This window comes from Scyliorhinus torazame, chromosome 28 (genome assembly GCF_047496885.1).
Source record: "Scyliorhinus torazame isolate Kashiwa2021f chromosome 28, sScyTor2.1, whole genome shotgun sequence".
Lineage (NCBI taxonomy): Eukaryota > Metazoa > Chordata > Chondrichthyes > Carcharhiniformes > Scyliorhinidae > Scyliorhinus > Scyliorhinus torazame.
The window spans coordinates 23,811,489-23,828,100 of record NC_092734.1 but is presented as its reverse complement, the minus strand read 5'-3'; the positions used below and the strand labels follow the sequence as shown (position 1 = coordinate 23,828,100).

General features: G+C 47.1%; 1 protein-coding gene across 1 annotated transcript in view; it reads left to right on the top strand.

Moving 5' to 3' along the window:
• LOC140403436 (uncharacterized) overlaps nucleotides 1-16,612 on the top strand; it is a 97,096-nt gene that overhangs the window by 14,687 nt on the left and 65,797 nt on the right. The window contains exons 4-5 of the mRNA XM_072491348.1: nucleotides 3,583-3,843; nucleotides 8,866-9,120. Coding sequence (XP_072347449.1) covers nucleotides 3,583-3,843; nucleotides 8,866-9,120 — 516 coding nt within the window. The remainder of the gene's footprint in view (nucleotides 1-3,582; nucleotides 3,844-8,865; nucleotides 9,121-16,612) is intronic.

Below are 16,612 nucleotides of genomic sequence, written 5' to 3'. Positions count from 1 at the left end.
GAAAATCAGTTTAGGACTTTATTGCGCGATAACATCTTCAAAGAAGCTGAAAATAGTTTTCTGTACAATTTGAACCGATTGAAATGTATAATTACACTAAGTAGCATTGGTTACAAACCAATTTTAAACCCTCCACAAGTATATAAGCTTTGGTAAATAAAGTGGATCTTAACACGTGCAGAATATTTCCACAGTCAAAAAATCGATTCAAGGCACAAAAGTCTCGAGTTACAGGTTGACCATTCTGGCAACCCAGGACAGGATTGGTAACTCATGGCCACATTCACAATATACAGACAAGAATTCAAGGGCGAGATCTTGATGAGAGGTTAAAATGGGCTGCGTGGTGTTGGAAATCAAGATGAGGAGCTTTCCAGAGAAGAGGAGAACAGTCATGGCCTGCAGAATTATAATTTGTTGTTCAGTATTAATAATAATAGCTTATTATCACAAGTAGGCTTCAATGAAGTTACTGTGAAAAGCCCCTAGTCACCACATTCCGGCACCTGTTCAGGGAGGCCGGTACGGGAATTGAACCCGCGCTGCTGGCATTGTTCTGCATTACAAGCCAGCTGTTTAGCCCACTGTGCTAAACCAGTGCCAGAGATAAGGAGGCCAGAACTGCTCACAGTACCCCAGGTGTCCACATTCAAGGGAATGTAGAGGAACACTACATGGGCCTGGTATAGTTTCTATCTATATTTGTCCTTGAGGTTATCGCCTCCCACAGTTAATCAGGTGTCAGTAAATATTGAATCACAGTAAGAAGAACTCAGTGTTCAAAATCATGTTGCACAAAACAGTTATCATTCTCCACAGAATTCCAGGATAGGATGCCCTTGGCTTATCCCGGTTCTCACTTTAAAATCTGGATTTCATCGCAAGTTGCACAGGAGTGAAAGCAGCTGAATTCAATTTTGAACACATTCAACATGGTCCTCGCAACCCTCGCGCCAATGTTTTCGGGCAGAAATAAGGGAAAAGTACAGAATTCGTATTTTTCATGTCTGTAGTCTGGGAGTTATAGGAAGATGGCCAAATGCAACAAGCTATGAGGGGCGTAGGTAGGGTGAATAGGAAGGAACTGTTCCCCTGAGCAGAGGGGTCAATAACCAGGGGGCGGAGATTGAAGGTAAGGGGCAGGAGGTTTAGAGGAGATGTGAGGAAAAACCTTTTCTCCCATGGGGTGGTGGGAATCTGGAACTCGCTGCCAGAAAGGGTGGTATCATAAAATCATAGAATTTACAGCGCAGAAGGAGGCCATTTGGTCCATCAAGTCTGCACCGCCCTTGGAAAGAACACCCCACCCAAGCCCACACCTCCACCCTATCCCTGTAACCCAGTAACCTTACCCAACCTTTTTTGGACATTAAGGGCAATTTAGCGTGGCCAATCCACTTAACCTGCACATCTTCGGACTGTGGGAGGAAACCGGAGCACCCGGAGGAAACGCACGCAGATACGGGGGGAACGTGCAGACTCCGCACAGGCAGTGACCCAAGCCGGGAATCAAACCCGGGTTCCTGGCACTGTGAAGCAACAGTGCTAACCACTGTGCTACCGTGCCGCCCATGGTAGAGGCGGACATCCTCATAACATTTGAGAAATATTTAGGTGAGCCCTTGAAATGCCATATCATGCAAGGCTACGGACCAAGTGCTGGAAAAGGGGATTAGAGTAGATAGGTACTTGATGGCCAGCACTAACACGATGGGCCGAAGGATCTTTTTCAATGCTGTAAGAGCTTTGTGACTCTGTAAACTCAGTTCTTAGATTGGTTTCAGCGCAGAGAAAGATAGCTGGGTCAAACCACAGCATGATCAAAAGCTAGTTTTACTGAAGAAAGACTGTTTTATGGACAAAAGATTGTTAGAAGTTCATCCAACCCTAACAATTTATGGCAAGCTTCAAAATAAAGGCTTGCATTGAAGAGGGGATTACTGTTCAGCGTGCACTCCACACCTTGAGTGAACCAGAGCTTTGTACTCCACATTACCAGAGCTGTACTTTGCTGGAATCAATTACTTGAATGATCCGAGACTCCTTAGAGACTAAGCGGAGGCTAAATGCCGAAGATTTAGAATGGGTTTGTTTGTATACGGTCGCAGCTTAAGCCTATTTGGAAGCCATGTGTTAAAATGAATACTGCCGCCAGGAATATCCAGGGACCAGACCCAGCAGAATACAGAAGGACATGTTCCTGACATGGAGTCGGCAATTATGAAATGAAAATGGCTTATTGTCACAAGTAGGCTTCAAATGAAGTTACTGTGAAAAGCCCCTAGTCGCCACATTCCGGCACCTGTTCGGGGAGGCTAGTACAGGAATTGAACCGTGCTGCTGGCCTGCCTTGACCTGCTTTCAAAGCCAGCGATTTAGCCCTGTGCTAAACAGCCCCTGATTATCTGGGAATGAAACAATATTCTACATTTGCAAGTCAGGGGAATTTTCTGCAAATTTACTTTGAAACTCGAAACAAATTGATTTTTCACAATTAAGTCTCAATCTTACCAAAGCAAAGAAATCAAATTGCCTGGGCTGTCAATATTGCCATTCGAAATGCAGGACAGAAATTAAGCAGAGGCATTAACGTTCCTCTTTAGTAAGCAGAGAATCAGGTTCTTTTTTGCAAAGTCACCACTAGCACTCGCTGTACAAGACAGAGAGGAAAGAATGAGATCGAATTCTGGCACAGTCCAACAGCTGCAGAATGAGCCAGGCTTAGCAGTCTCACAGTCTCGCTCCTTTTGGGAAATTGCACTCGGTCTCCTCCAGGACCTTGAATCGCAGGCTGGACTTCCCAGGCAGAGAGTTCAGTTTCCAGGACTGGTCCAGGTCATCCCTCAAGCCTGTGACTGGAGGATATAAACCGGCAGGAAGTGACGGAATTCAGCCTGCCCAGCCTCTCTCGTGGAGCTCGCCAAGTGGTGTCAGCGAGAAAGAGCTGATGCAGGGCCTCAACGACCACTTTGCTGGGTTCGTCGGCAAGGTCCGCCAGCTGGAGCAACTGAGTGAGGGACGGAGGCAGAGATCACAGACCTTACGAGAAAGGCCAACGTAGCTTCCAAAGATCAATGAGCAATGAGATCACTGGGACACGAAGCCTCATCCAAGAGACTGAAAGGCAGAAGACGCAAATTCACCTGGACCACGATCACCTGGGGAAAGATCTCCAACGGTTGAAGAGGAAATATGAGGGAGAAAGACAAACATCAACATGGAATTATAGAATCATACAATTTACAGTGTAGAAGAAGTCCATTTGGCCCATCGAGTCTGCACCGGCCCTTAGAAAGAGCACTCTACCAATGCCCACACCTCCACCCAATCCGTACACCTCCGCCCTATCCCCGTAACCCCACCGAACCTTTTTGGGACACTATGGGCAATTCAACATGGCCCATTGACCTAACCTGCACATCTTTGGCCTGTGGGAGGAAACCGGAGCACCCGGAGGAACCCCACGCAGACACGGGGAGGACGTGCAGACTCCGCACAGACAGTGACCCAGGCCGGGAATCGAACCTGGGACCCTGGAGCTGTGAAGCAATTGAGACTGAAGCAAGTATTCAGGCCTGTCAGAAAGACAGGGACAATACAAATCTGATCAAATTAGAGCTGGAACGGAAAGCACAATCTCTCATCGATGAGATTGAGTTTCTCAAGAACAATCACGAGGAGGAGTTGGCTGACCTCTTCTCTCAGGTCCAGGATTCACAGGTTAGCGTCGAGGCAAAAGATTTGCTGAAGCCTGACCTGACGGGGGCCCTGAGAGAGATTCGAGCTCAGATGGAAGGACACTCCAATGTGAACATGCAGCAAGCAGAGGAATGGTTCACATCTGTAGTGATATGATGATTGTGTTGTAATTCACCGACTGACCGCTAGGAGTCTCACTAGTATATAAGTGAATGTTAAAGTCAGCTGACCTCAGACTGGCTGGAGGAATTTGAAAAGAGAGGTTGCTTTGCATGATTTTACTGTTTTTCATCTTTTGTCCTGTATATAGTTTACCCACAGTTAAAGTAAATAAATCATTTCTCGTAGTAAATCAGGGCATCCGACAAGAATATTACAACATCCAGAGTGGTCAAACTCAACGATGCAGCAGCAGCAAACAGGGAAACTCTACAGAACACAAGGCAGGAGATCAGTGAGCACAATCGACAACTACAGAAGCTGGAGCTGGAGACAGTGAGAGGGAGGGAGGAGTCTCTGGAGAAACAGCTGAACAAGATCGAGAAGAGGCACCATTCAGAACTAATCGAATAGCAGGTAAGAATGTATTTCACAGTGACATGATCTGCTTAGATTTTCCATTTGTATTCCAACATAATCCTTAAACAAATTTCAGGGTACTGTACATCAATTGGGAAATTAATTTAGAGATTCAATAGAAGTTGACTCATTGCCTGAGGGAATATCAAGTTCTACTGATTGTCTAAATGGCTCTAGATTGTCTCCTTTTTTTAAAAAAATTATTTTATTCCAAACGTATGTAAATGGTTACAAAACATAAACAATTCGGGGAACAAATTCCCCAACACACAACTATACAGTTTGTACGGATTTTCTCCTTTTTCACTCTCCTCCCTCACCCCCGTAATAAAGAGCTCCTCAAACACGGCCTACCTTGCCTCGAAGTCGTCTGCTGAACCCCTTAATTCGTACTTAATCTTTTCCAACCGAAGAAAGTCATATAAGTCACCCATGCCAAGTCGTAGCCCCGGTGGCATTGCTGAATACCACTCCTGCAGAATTCTTCACCCGACAATCAGAGAGGCGAAGGCCACAACATTGGCCCTCCTTCCCTCCACCAGCTCCGGCTTCTCCGATATCCCAAATATCGCCACCATAGGATCCGGCTCAAACTCCACCCCCACTATCCTTGTCAGTGCCGCGAACACTCCCACCCAGAATCTCCCCAACTTTTCGCAGCCCCAGAACATATGAACATCATTCGTTGGTCCTCGCCCACACTTCTCACACTCATCTGCCACTCCCTGGAAGAACCTACTCATTCTTGCCCGAGTCATGTGTACCTCGTGTACCGCCTTGAACTGTATCAGGCTCATCCTTGCACACGAGGAGGTCGCATTTACCCTTCGTAGCGCCTCACTCCATTCTCCCCAGATTATCTCCCCTCCCAGTTCCCCCTCCCACTTTTCCTTAATCTTCATCACCTGCTCACCTCCCTGCTCTCCCAACCACCTGTATATGTCTCCGATCCTGTCCTCCCCTTCCACATCTGGAAGCAGCAATCGCTCCAACAGGGTGTGCCTCAGCAACCTGGGGAACTCTTTCCAAGCCTTCCACACAAAGTCCCTTACTTGCAGGCACCTAAACTCACTTCCTCTCGGGAACTCTACCCTCTACTTCAGTTCCTCTATACTGGCAAATCCCTCTTCCAGGTACAGATCCCTCACCTTAACAAGCCCCACTTCTCGCCACTTCCTAAGAAAGACATGCTTTTGGGTGAATTGGACATTCTGAATTCTCCCTCTGTGTCACCGAACAGGCGCCGGAATGTGGCAACTAGGGGATTTTCACAGTAACTTCATTACAGTGTTAATGTACTTGTGACACTAATAGGAATTATTACTATTACTATACATGCCATCTATCCCCCCTGACTCAAAACCGTGGTTTTCGCACTACGGCGTTAACACCACCATCCCCACGATCCTAAAGGGCTCTCCGTATGTTCCCTTGGCAACATTGGCAATGCTGCCATCACCATAGCCCTCAAGCTGGACCTCCTACAGAATTCTTCCTCCATCCTACCACCTTCTCCTTTCCACTACCACCTCACCTTCTCCATGTTCGCCGCCCAGTAATAATGTAGCAGGTTCGGCAACGTCAACCCTCCCTTCTGTCTCCGTCTCTGCAGCAGGGTCCTCTTAACCCTTGGCACCTTCCCTGCCCATAGAAAGTCTGAAATAATCATATCCAGTTTTCGAAAGAAGGTCTTCGATACAAGGATCGGGAGTGTCTGGCATATGAACAGGAACCTTGTCAGAATGTTCATCTTCACCACTTGGACCCCTCCCTGCCAAAGTCAAGTGCAGCGTGTCCCACCTCTTCAGGTCCTCCCTAACCTCTTCCAACAGTTTTGTTAAATTCCATTTGTGTAGCATCACCCAATCCCTTGCTACCTGAATCCCCAGGTATCTAAACCTGTCTCTGGCCCTACTGCCCTTCACATCATCAACCTATCAAATTGTCCCTGTAATTGTGCCTGTAATCTCGAACCACAGGTCCCCCAAAGACAAACAAAAAGGAAAAGCACAGCCCCAGGCAGCAGGAGGGGGGTGGGGACAGCCGTCCCCTCACAAACATTTTCACCCCTGCTATTCTTTGTCAATCCAACAGTAAAAAGGAAGTAAAAACCCTCCACATTGGAGGAAAATAAAATAAAACGCCCCTCCAAAGCTCTTTTCTACGCCTTCAAGCAGGAGCTGCCCTGTGTGCGACCATTCACACCATGGCCGCAACAGAGTCCATGGATATTGCCCCCTACAGGTAGGGCTGATTATAACCCGTGTACTGGTCTTGAATTGGATCAAGCACAGGGTGTAGAATATCCAGTAGATCTACACAGCAGCACAACACAGATGTAGCAGAGATGCGGGGTTAAAGATTTCTGGAGTTACAAATCGATGCATTTTGACAATGCTAATTTATAATGTTACGTTCAGCTGCCAAGTTCAACTATAAGGCATCAAGTTGCTAAAACATTGTAACAAAAGGTTTGGGATAAAATAATAATTTTAACACGTACCTGACCTGTAGAGATTCAGAGCGATAGATGTTGCCGAGTAGAATTATTTCGAGCAACTTTAAGAGTTCCTTTCAGTTTCTTCCCAGACCTCCCACAACTAATGGTGAAGTGACTAAACTGATTATAGATGTCAGTTATTCATCAATGGAAATGATTGAAATTTCTCTTGAAAAACAAACTTGCGTTTATGTAGCGCCGGTCACATCTTCAGGACATCCACGCGTCCCTCAGAGAGCGCAGGATACTTTTGGAGCACAGGGAAATGTGGCAGCGAGCCTCTGTTCAGCCATTCCCACAAACAACAATGAGAGAAATGAAGGGGGCATCTGTTTTGGTGATCATGTCTGAGGAATAAATATTGGCCAGGACACCGCAGGCTGGGAAATGGTTAAAACTGCAGCATTCCGGAAACATCTATACAACTATCTCTCATGTTCAATGTATTACAGTAACACAACAACCATGCATTTGACCTGACTCATTGATAAATCTATTTGCATTTGTTCAGCTGCAGTGCTGGGCAGATGCAGTCATTCTGCAGTCAGTAGGAACATACAGCAACACTCCAGGCTGGCAGGAGCAATGACTCCTTCTTTTATGATAGTTTCATAGGAACAGGAGTAGATCATTCAGGCCCTCAAACCAGTTCTATTGTTCAATTAGATCATGCCTGGTCAATATCGTAACCCCATCTACCTGCCTCAGTTCAGTCGTCCCTTAATAAGCTTGTCTGATCCAAATCTCTTAATCTCAGTTTTGAAACTTTCAGATCAGAGAATCACAGGATTGTTACGGTGTAGAAGGAGGCCTTTTGGCCCATCGTGTCTGCACCAGCTCTCTAAACGAGCATCATGACTGAGTGCTGTGGTGATATACTTCACTGTAAGTACACAAAGGGTTAATGTACATACATTACACCTAGCCAGACACTAGAGCACTAGAGGGAACACCAGAGACATGACACACAGGCAACCAATAGGTCAGTAAGATAAGACACGACCAATGGGCAGTCAAGACACACCCAGAGGTGACACTACCACAGGGGGGCATTACACACACCCATATAAAAGGACACATCACACATGCTCAGTCTCTTTCCAGTTTAGACTCTCAGTGAGTACAGACACAGAGTTGATTGAACATCACTCCCACCACATGGATTGTAGCAGACTGGTTAGTCAGTCTGAATAGCTATAGCAGGATTAACAGTAGCGTCAAATCCAAGTAGGAGAATTGTTAATAGTTCAATAAATGTGTTAAAGCTATCTCCAAGTCTGAACCTTCCTTTGTCAGAGTGCACATCAAGGAAGCAGCTTCTGCTACGTCGAGAGCATAACAAAACATGGTTCCAGGAGTGAACTGTTTAAATCCATATAGTCAAAACTCAGCAAACAGTGACTACCAGCAACAGCAGCCAGAACTGAGTGCCGTTCCCCTGACTTGTCCCCGTACCCCTGCACATTGTTTCAATTCAAACAATCATCTAATCCCCTCTTGAATGTCTCGATTGAACCTGCCTCGTCCACACTTCCAGGCAGTACATTCTCGATCAAATCTCCTCTTAACCTTCAATCCTCCAAGGGGGAAAGTCCCAATCTCTCCAATTCATCCTCACAACTGAAGTTTCTCAACCCTGGAAACATTCCTGTAAACCTCCTCTACACTCTCTCCAATGTGTTCACATCCTTCCAATGTGGTGCCCAGAACTGTGCACAATATTCCAGCTGAGGTCAAACTAGTATCTTGTATAAGTTCAGCATGACCTCCTTGCTCTTGTGCTTTATGCTCCTCTAGATAAAGCCCAGAATACTGTCTGCTTTATTAACTGCTCTCTCCACCTGTCCTGCCACCTTCAATGATTGATGCACAGATGCACTCAGGTCTCTCTGCTCCTGAACCCCCTTATTTTATATTGTCGCTCCATGTCCTTCCTACCAAAATGCTTCACTTCACACTTTTCAATATTAACTATCGTCTATTTCTTTATTAAGGAAACTCCTTGAAGGTGAGGAGACAAGATTTGGATCAGGTACTGAGAGCTTCCTTCAGCCAATACATACAGGCAACCCCAATATCTGACACAGTCTTCTTACGCCACAACCAAGACAAAGATCACCCTTGAGTTTGAGTTTGTGGAGGAGATTGTAATTGTGACAACAAAGGAAATTGACCTGGCAGAGCTCAAAGATGCTCATGTGAAACTCCAAGTCGATGATGAAGAGTTTGAGGAAAAGAAAACAATGCGGGAAGGGGAGGCAGACAAGACTGAAGAGCGAGCAGTAGCTTTAGACAAAGATGTGGCAGCAACCACTGATACAATAGAAAATCATGCTGCAACTGTATAAGGTGTTAGTGAGGCCACATCTGGAGTATTGTGTTCAGTTTTGGTCTCCTTACCTGAGGATGTACTGGCGCTGGAGGGTGTGCAGAGGAGATTCACTAGGTTAATCCCAGAGTTTAGTGGGTTGAATTACGAGAAGAGGTTGAGTAGACTGGGACTGTACTCGTTGAAATATTTGTCGCATTTTCTCTACCGCTGCTGATGAGGTCGTGGACTTAATTTTGTGTTTGTACAACCCCTTGGAATGTGCATCTATTCTGAGCAGGAACATGGGGTGGGATTCTCCGATTCTGGGGCTGAGTGTTGACGCCATCGTAAACGCCGGAGCGTTTTACGACAGCGTCATCTGGCCCCTCGGATCAGCGATCCTGCTCTGCACAGGGGGCCAGCACGGCACTGGAGAGCCTCACGCTGCTCCAGCTGCCAATACGGGCGTCAGCACGGCCGTCGCGAGTTTGCGCATGCGTGTGGGTTGCCGTCTCTGCGCCGGTCCCGCCACAACATGTCGGAGACCTACAGGGGCCCGGGCGGAGGAACATAGGCTCCCACCAGGATACACCCAACCGCCGATCGGTAGGCCCCGATCATGGGCCAGGCCACTGTGGAGGCCCCCCCCTCCCCCGGAGTCGGATCCCCCCCTCGCCCCCCCCCCCGCCAGGCCACTCCCCGCAGCATGATCACACGGGAACGCGCTGGCGGGACTCGGCCTAACTCGGCGAGCACTCGGCACATCGCGCGGGGAGAATCGCCGGGGGGGGGCCATGTTGAGCGGCCCCCGAACGGCGCCGTGTCGACCACGCCGGCGCCAATGGCACCGATTCTCTGGTCGGCAGAGAATCGTCGGAGCGCCGTCGGAGAGCGTCACATTGCATTTGACATTGCTTTGACCAGATTCCCTATGTCATATCCATTCCAGTCCACCACACATAGCTGCATGTGAACATTTCCACCTTTGTCATCCCGAGCGTAACTCATGTAACAACCACGGGAACGGCCACGTTTGCTCCCCATAATAATACGCCGTCTTCGTAACTTAACGCGTCTTTTCTTCTCTGAAAGGGTCTTAATGCTCAGACCTATTATCATAATGCCAGCCCAGGAGGGACAAATGCTTAACTTCAGATAATACAGGGTCCTTCTGGTTCCAAAACATGATTTGTCACATCAACCCTGGAAGTGTATCGAGAATGTTCAGATCAAGAACAATTTCCTGTGGTACTGGTGGAGGTGGTATACTCTCCTGTGTTACTGGTGGAGGTGGTATACTCTCCTGTGTTACTGGTGGAGGTGGTATACTCTCCTGTGCTACTGCCGGAGGTGGTATACTCTCCTGTGGTACTGGCGGAGGTGGTATACTCTCCTGTGTTACTGGTGGAGGTGGTATACTCTCCTGTGGTACTGGCGGAGGTGGTATACTCTCCTGTGCTACTGGCCGAGATGGTATACTCTCCTGTGCTACTGGTGGAGGTGGTATACTCTCCTGTGCTACTGGTGGAGGTGGTATACTCTCCTGTGTTACTGGCGGAGATGGTATACTTTCCTATGGTACTGGCGGAGATGGTGTACTTTATGGTAAGGCGGTATACTTTCTAGCAGTGGAAGGTGGCTTAAAGCATCCGCGAGTTATGTTTGTGTGCCCATTCTATGCTGAAAAGTATTCGCCTGGGCTGCTAATAATAGGGTCCAGCCTTGGACCGTAGCGGAATCTATGGGAGAAATCGACTTATCCTTCCTAAATAAGCCCAACAGATGTTTGTGGTCGGTAACTGCTATGAAGTGCCGTCTATAAACATATTGATGGAACTTCTTCACGCCAAACATTACGGCCAGTCCCTCTTTATTGATTTGAGAAGAAGCTTTTTGAGCATTGGTCAGAATCCGCGGGGTAGAGACAATAAGCCTTTCCGCACCATCTTCCACCTTAAAACCGCTCCGATTAGGAGAAGTATCGCAGGTAAGAATAATCTCTATTGAGGGGTCAAAATGAACTGAGAAATTGTGTGACTGCAAAGCTAATTTAACCTGTGCAAAGGCTTCTTTCTGATGCTCTCTCCCATAACACCTCTGGTGCTTCTCGAGCAGTGTGTGTAGGGATGCCCAAAATTGGAGAAAGATTAGGAATAAATCTTCCGTAATAATTCACCATTCCGAAAAACAATTTCAATTCTGACATATATTTGGTGGCCGGTGATGCTTAATTGCTTTTACCTTCTTCTCCATAAGGTGCAGCCCTTGGGCAATCTCTATTGCCTTCTTCAAGGTAATCTCTGCCTCTGCTAATGATTTCTTTTGTGCCAAAGGGGGGGTCCCCAAGTCCATGTGCGGGTCCCCTGTGTCCAGGGGGGAGGGGTTCCTCTTGTGCTTAAGGGGGAAGGGTACCCCCTTTGTGCATGTGGTGAGGAGTTCCCTCATGTCTGTGTGGGGTGGGGGTCCCTGCATCCATGGGGTGGGGTCTCTGTGTGTGTGGGAGGGGGGGGGGAGGGGGAGGGGGGGTTCCTGTATTGCCTAGCGGAGGTTTTCCGGGATTCTACGCTGCGGCCTTATTCTGTCTCCGACCCACCTGCATGACGGCATGGGTCACACCAGGTTTATTTTGTATGGGTGAGAAAGGCCGACTATGTTGTTGATGAGGCTACACGCCCATTTTCTCAGCCCAGCCACCACTCTGCACAGAGAATGGAAAATTCCACAAAATGAGTCCAAGAATTTGACTTCCCCATCCTCTACAAAGATTGACTTCTTTCTCGCTGGCACTGATTTCACAGTGAATTTAGCTCCAAGCTGATCGAAATATCAACCTGCAGCACCACCTACTGGTCAATTCCTAAGATCAAACTTTGGAATCTCTGAGGCAAAATATACTCTGGTAGCTATTTATAGTGATAAGTACATGTACACACGGACAAGAGTCTCAAGCAGATTCCAGTCCTGCAAATTCCTGATGTACGATATCTCTCCTGGATGGAACACATTGATCTCCCCGGGAGGGGACACATTGATCTCTCCGGGAGGGGACACATTGATCTCTCCTGGATGGGACATAATGATCTCTCCTGGATAGGACTCTCCGGGATGGGACACATTGATCTCTCTGGGATGGAACACATTGATCTCTCTCGGATGGATCACATTGATCTCTCCTGGATGGAACACATTGATCTCTCCGGGAGGGGACACATTGATCTCTCCTGAATGGGACACATTGATCTCTCCTAAAAGGAACACATTGATCTCTCCGGGATGGAACACATTGATCTCTCCTGGATGGACACATTGATCTCTCCTGGATGGGACACATTGATCTCTCCGGGATGGAACACATTGATCTCTCCTGGATGGAACACATTGATCTCTCCTGGATGGGACATATTGATCTCTCCTGGATGGGACTCTCCGGGATGGGACACATTGATCTCTCTGGGATGGAACACATTGATCTCTCCGGGATGGAACACATTGATCTCTCCTGGATGGAACACATTGATCTCTCTGGGATGGGACACATTGATCTCTCCGGGATGGGACACATTGATCTCTCTGGGATGGAACACATTGATCTCTCTGGGATGGAACACATTGATCTCTCCTAAAAGGAACACATTGATCTCTTCTGGATGGAACACATTGATCTCTCCTGAATGGAACACATTTATCTCTCTGGGATGGAACACATTGATCTCTCCGGGATGGAACACATTGATCTCTCCTGGATGGAACACATTGATCTCTCCAGGATGGGACACATTGATCTCTGCGGGATGGAACACATTGATCTCTCCTAAAAGGAACACATTGATCTGTCCTGGATGGAACACATTGATCTCTCCTAAAAGGAACACATTGATCACTCCGGGATGGAACACATTGATCTCTCCTAAAAGGAACACACTGATCTCTCCTGGATGGGACAAGTTGATCTCTTCTGAATGGAACACATTGATCTCTCCTGGATGGAACACATTGATCTCTCCTGGATGGAACACATTGATCACTCCTGCATGAGACACATTGATCCCTCGGGGATGGAACACATTTATCTCTTCTGGATGGAACACATTGATCTCTCTGGGATGGAACACATTGATCTCTCCTGGATGGAACACATTGATCTCTCCTGGATGGAACACATTGATCTCTCCTGGATGGGACACATTGATCTCTCCTGGATGGAACACATTGATCTCTCCAGGAAGGGTCGCATTGTTCTCTCCTGGACGGAACACATTGATCTCTCCTGGATGGAGCACATTGATCTCTCCTGGATGGGACACATTGATCTCTCCTAAAAGGAACACATTGATCTCTCCTAAAAGGAACACATTGATCTCTCCGGGATGGAACACATTGATCCCTCCTGAATGGGACACCTTGATCTCTCTGGGATGGAACACATTGATCTCTCCGGGATGGAACACATTGATCTCTCCTGGATGGAACACATTGATCTCTCCAGGATGGGACACATTGATCTCTGCGGGATGGAACACATTGATCTCTCCTAAAAGGAACACATTGATCTCTCCTGGATGGGACACATTGATCTCTCTGGGATGGAACACATTGATCTCTCTGGGATGGAACACATTGATCTCTCCTGGATGGAACATATTGATCTCTCCTGGATGGGACACATTGATCTCTCTGGGATGGAACACATTGATCTCTCCTGGATGGAACATATTGATCTCTCCTGGATGGGACACATTGATCTCTCCGGGATGGGACACATTGATCTCTCTGGGATGGAACACATTGATCTCTCTGGGATGGAACACATTGATCTCTCCTGGATGGAACATATTGATCTCTCCAGGATGGGACACATTGATCTCTCTGGGATGGAACACATTGATCTCTCCTGGATGGAACATATTGATCTCTCCTGGATGGGACACATTGATCTCTCCGGGATGGGACACATTGATCTCTCTGGGATGGAACACATTGATCTCTCTGGGATGGAACACATTGATCTCTCCTGGATGGAACATATTGATCTCTCCTGGATGGGACACATTGATTTCTCCGGGATGGGACACATTGATCTCTCTGGGATGGGAGACATTGATCTCTCCTGGATGGAACACATTGATCTCTCCTGGATGGGATGTATTGATCTCTCCTCAATGGGACTCTCCGGGATGGGACACATTGATCTCTCTGGGATGGGACACATTGATCTCTCTGGGATGGAACACATTGATCTCTCCTGGATGGGATGTATTGATCTCTCCTCAATGGGACACTCCGGGATGGGACACATTGATCTCTCCGGGATGGGACACATTGATCTCTCCTGGATGGAACACATTGATCTCTCTGGGATGGAACACATTGATCTCTCCTGGATGGGACATCTTGATCTCTCCTTGATGGGACTCTCCGGGATGGGACACATTGATCTCCCAGGGATGGGACATATTGATCTCTCCTATATGGGACACATTGATCTCTCCGGGATGGGACACATTGATCTCTCTGGGATGGAACACATTGATCTCTCCTGGATGGGACACATTGATCTCTCTGGGATGGAACACATTGATCTCTCCGGGATCGGACACATTGATCTCTCTGGGATGGAACACATTGATCTCTCCGGGATGGGACACATTGACCTCTCCTAAAAGGAACACATTGATCTATCCGGGATAGAACACATTGACCTCGCCTAAAAGGAACACATTGACCTCTCCTAAAAGGAACACATTGATCTATCCAGGTTGGAACACATTGATCTCTCCGAAAAGGAACACATTGGTCTCTCCGGGGTGGAACACATTGATCTCTTCTGGATGGAACACATTGATCTCTCCTGGTTGGAACACATTGATCACTCCTGCATGGGACACATTGATCTCTCCGGGGTGGAACACATTGATCTCTCCTGGATGGAACACATTGATCTCTCCTAAAAGGAACACATTGATCTCTCCGGGGTGGAACACATTGATCTCTCCTGGATGGAACACATTGATCTCTCCTAGATGGAACACATTGATCTCTCCTGGATGGAACACATTGATCTCTCCTGGATGGAACACATTGATCTCTCCTGGATGGGACACATTGATCTCTCCTAAAAGGAACACATTGATCTCTCCTGGATGGAATACATTGATCTCTCCTAAAAGGAACTCATTGATCTCTCCTAAAAGGAACACATTGATCTCTTCTGGATGGAACACATTGATCTCACCTGAATGGGACACATTGATCTCTCTAGGATGGAACACATTGATCTCTCCTAAAAGGAACACATTGATATCTTCTGGATGGAACACATTGATCTCTCCTGAATGGAACACATTTATCTCTCTGGGATGGAACACATTGATCTCTCCGGGATGGAACACATTGATCTCTCCTGGATGGAACACATTGATCTCTCCAGGATGGGACACATTGATCTCTGCGGGATGGAACACATTGATCTCTCCTAAAAGGAACACATTGATCTGTCCTGGATGGAACACATTGATCTCTCCTAAAAGGAACACATTGATCACTCCGGGATGGAACACATTGATCTCTCCTAAAAGGAACACACTGATCTCTCCTGGATGGGACACGTTGATCTCTTCTGAATGGAACACATTGATCTCTCCTGGATGGAACACATTGATCTCTCCTGGATGGAACACATTGATCACTCCTGCATGAGACACATTGATCCCTCGGGGATGGAACACATTTATCTCTTCTGGATGGAACACATTGATCTCTCTGGGATGGAACACATTGATCTCTCCTGGATGGAACACATTGATCTCTCCTGGATGGAACACATTGATCTTTCCTGGATGGAACACATTGATCACTCCTGCATGGGACACATTGATCTCTCTGGGATGGAACACATTGATCTCTCCTGGATGGAACAAATTGATCTCTCCTAAAAGGAACACATTGATCTCTCTGGGATGGAACACATTGATCTCTCCTGGATGGAACACATTGATCTCTCCAGGATGGAACACATTGATCTCTCCTGGATGAGACACATTGATCTCTCCTAAAAGGAACACATTGATCTCTCCTAAAAGGACAACATTGATCTCTCCTGGATGGGACACATTGATCTCTCCAGGACGGAACACATTGATCTCTCCGGGATGGAACACATTGATATCCTCTGGATGGAATACATTAATCTTTCCTAAAAGGAACACATTGATCTCTCCTGGATGGAACACATTGATCTCTCCTAAAAGGAACACATTGATCACTCCGGGATGGGACACATTGATCTCTCCGGGATGGAACACATTGATCTCTCCGGGATGGAACACATTGATCTCTCCTGGATGGAACACATTGATCTCTCCTAAAAGGAACACATTGATCTCTCCTGGATGGAACACCTTGATCTCTCCTGGATGGGACACATTGATCTCTCCTCGATGGAACACATTGATCTCTCCAGGAAGGGTCGCATTGTTCTCTCCTGGACGGAACACATTGATCTCTCCTGGATGGAGCACATTGAT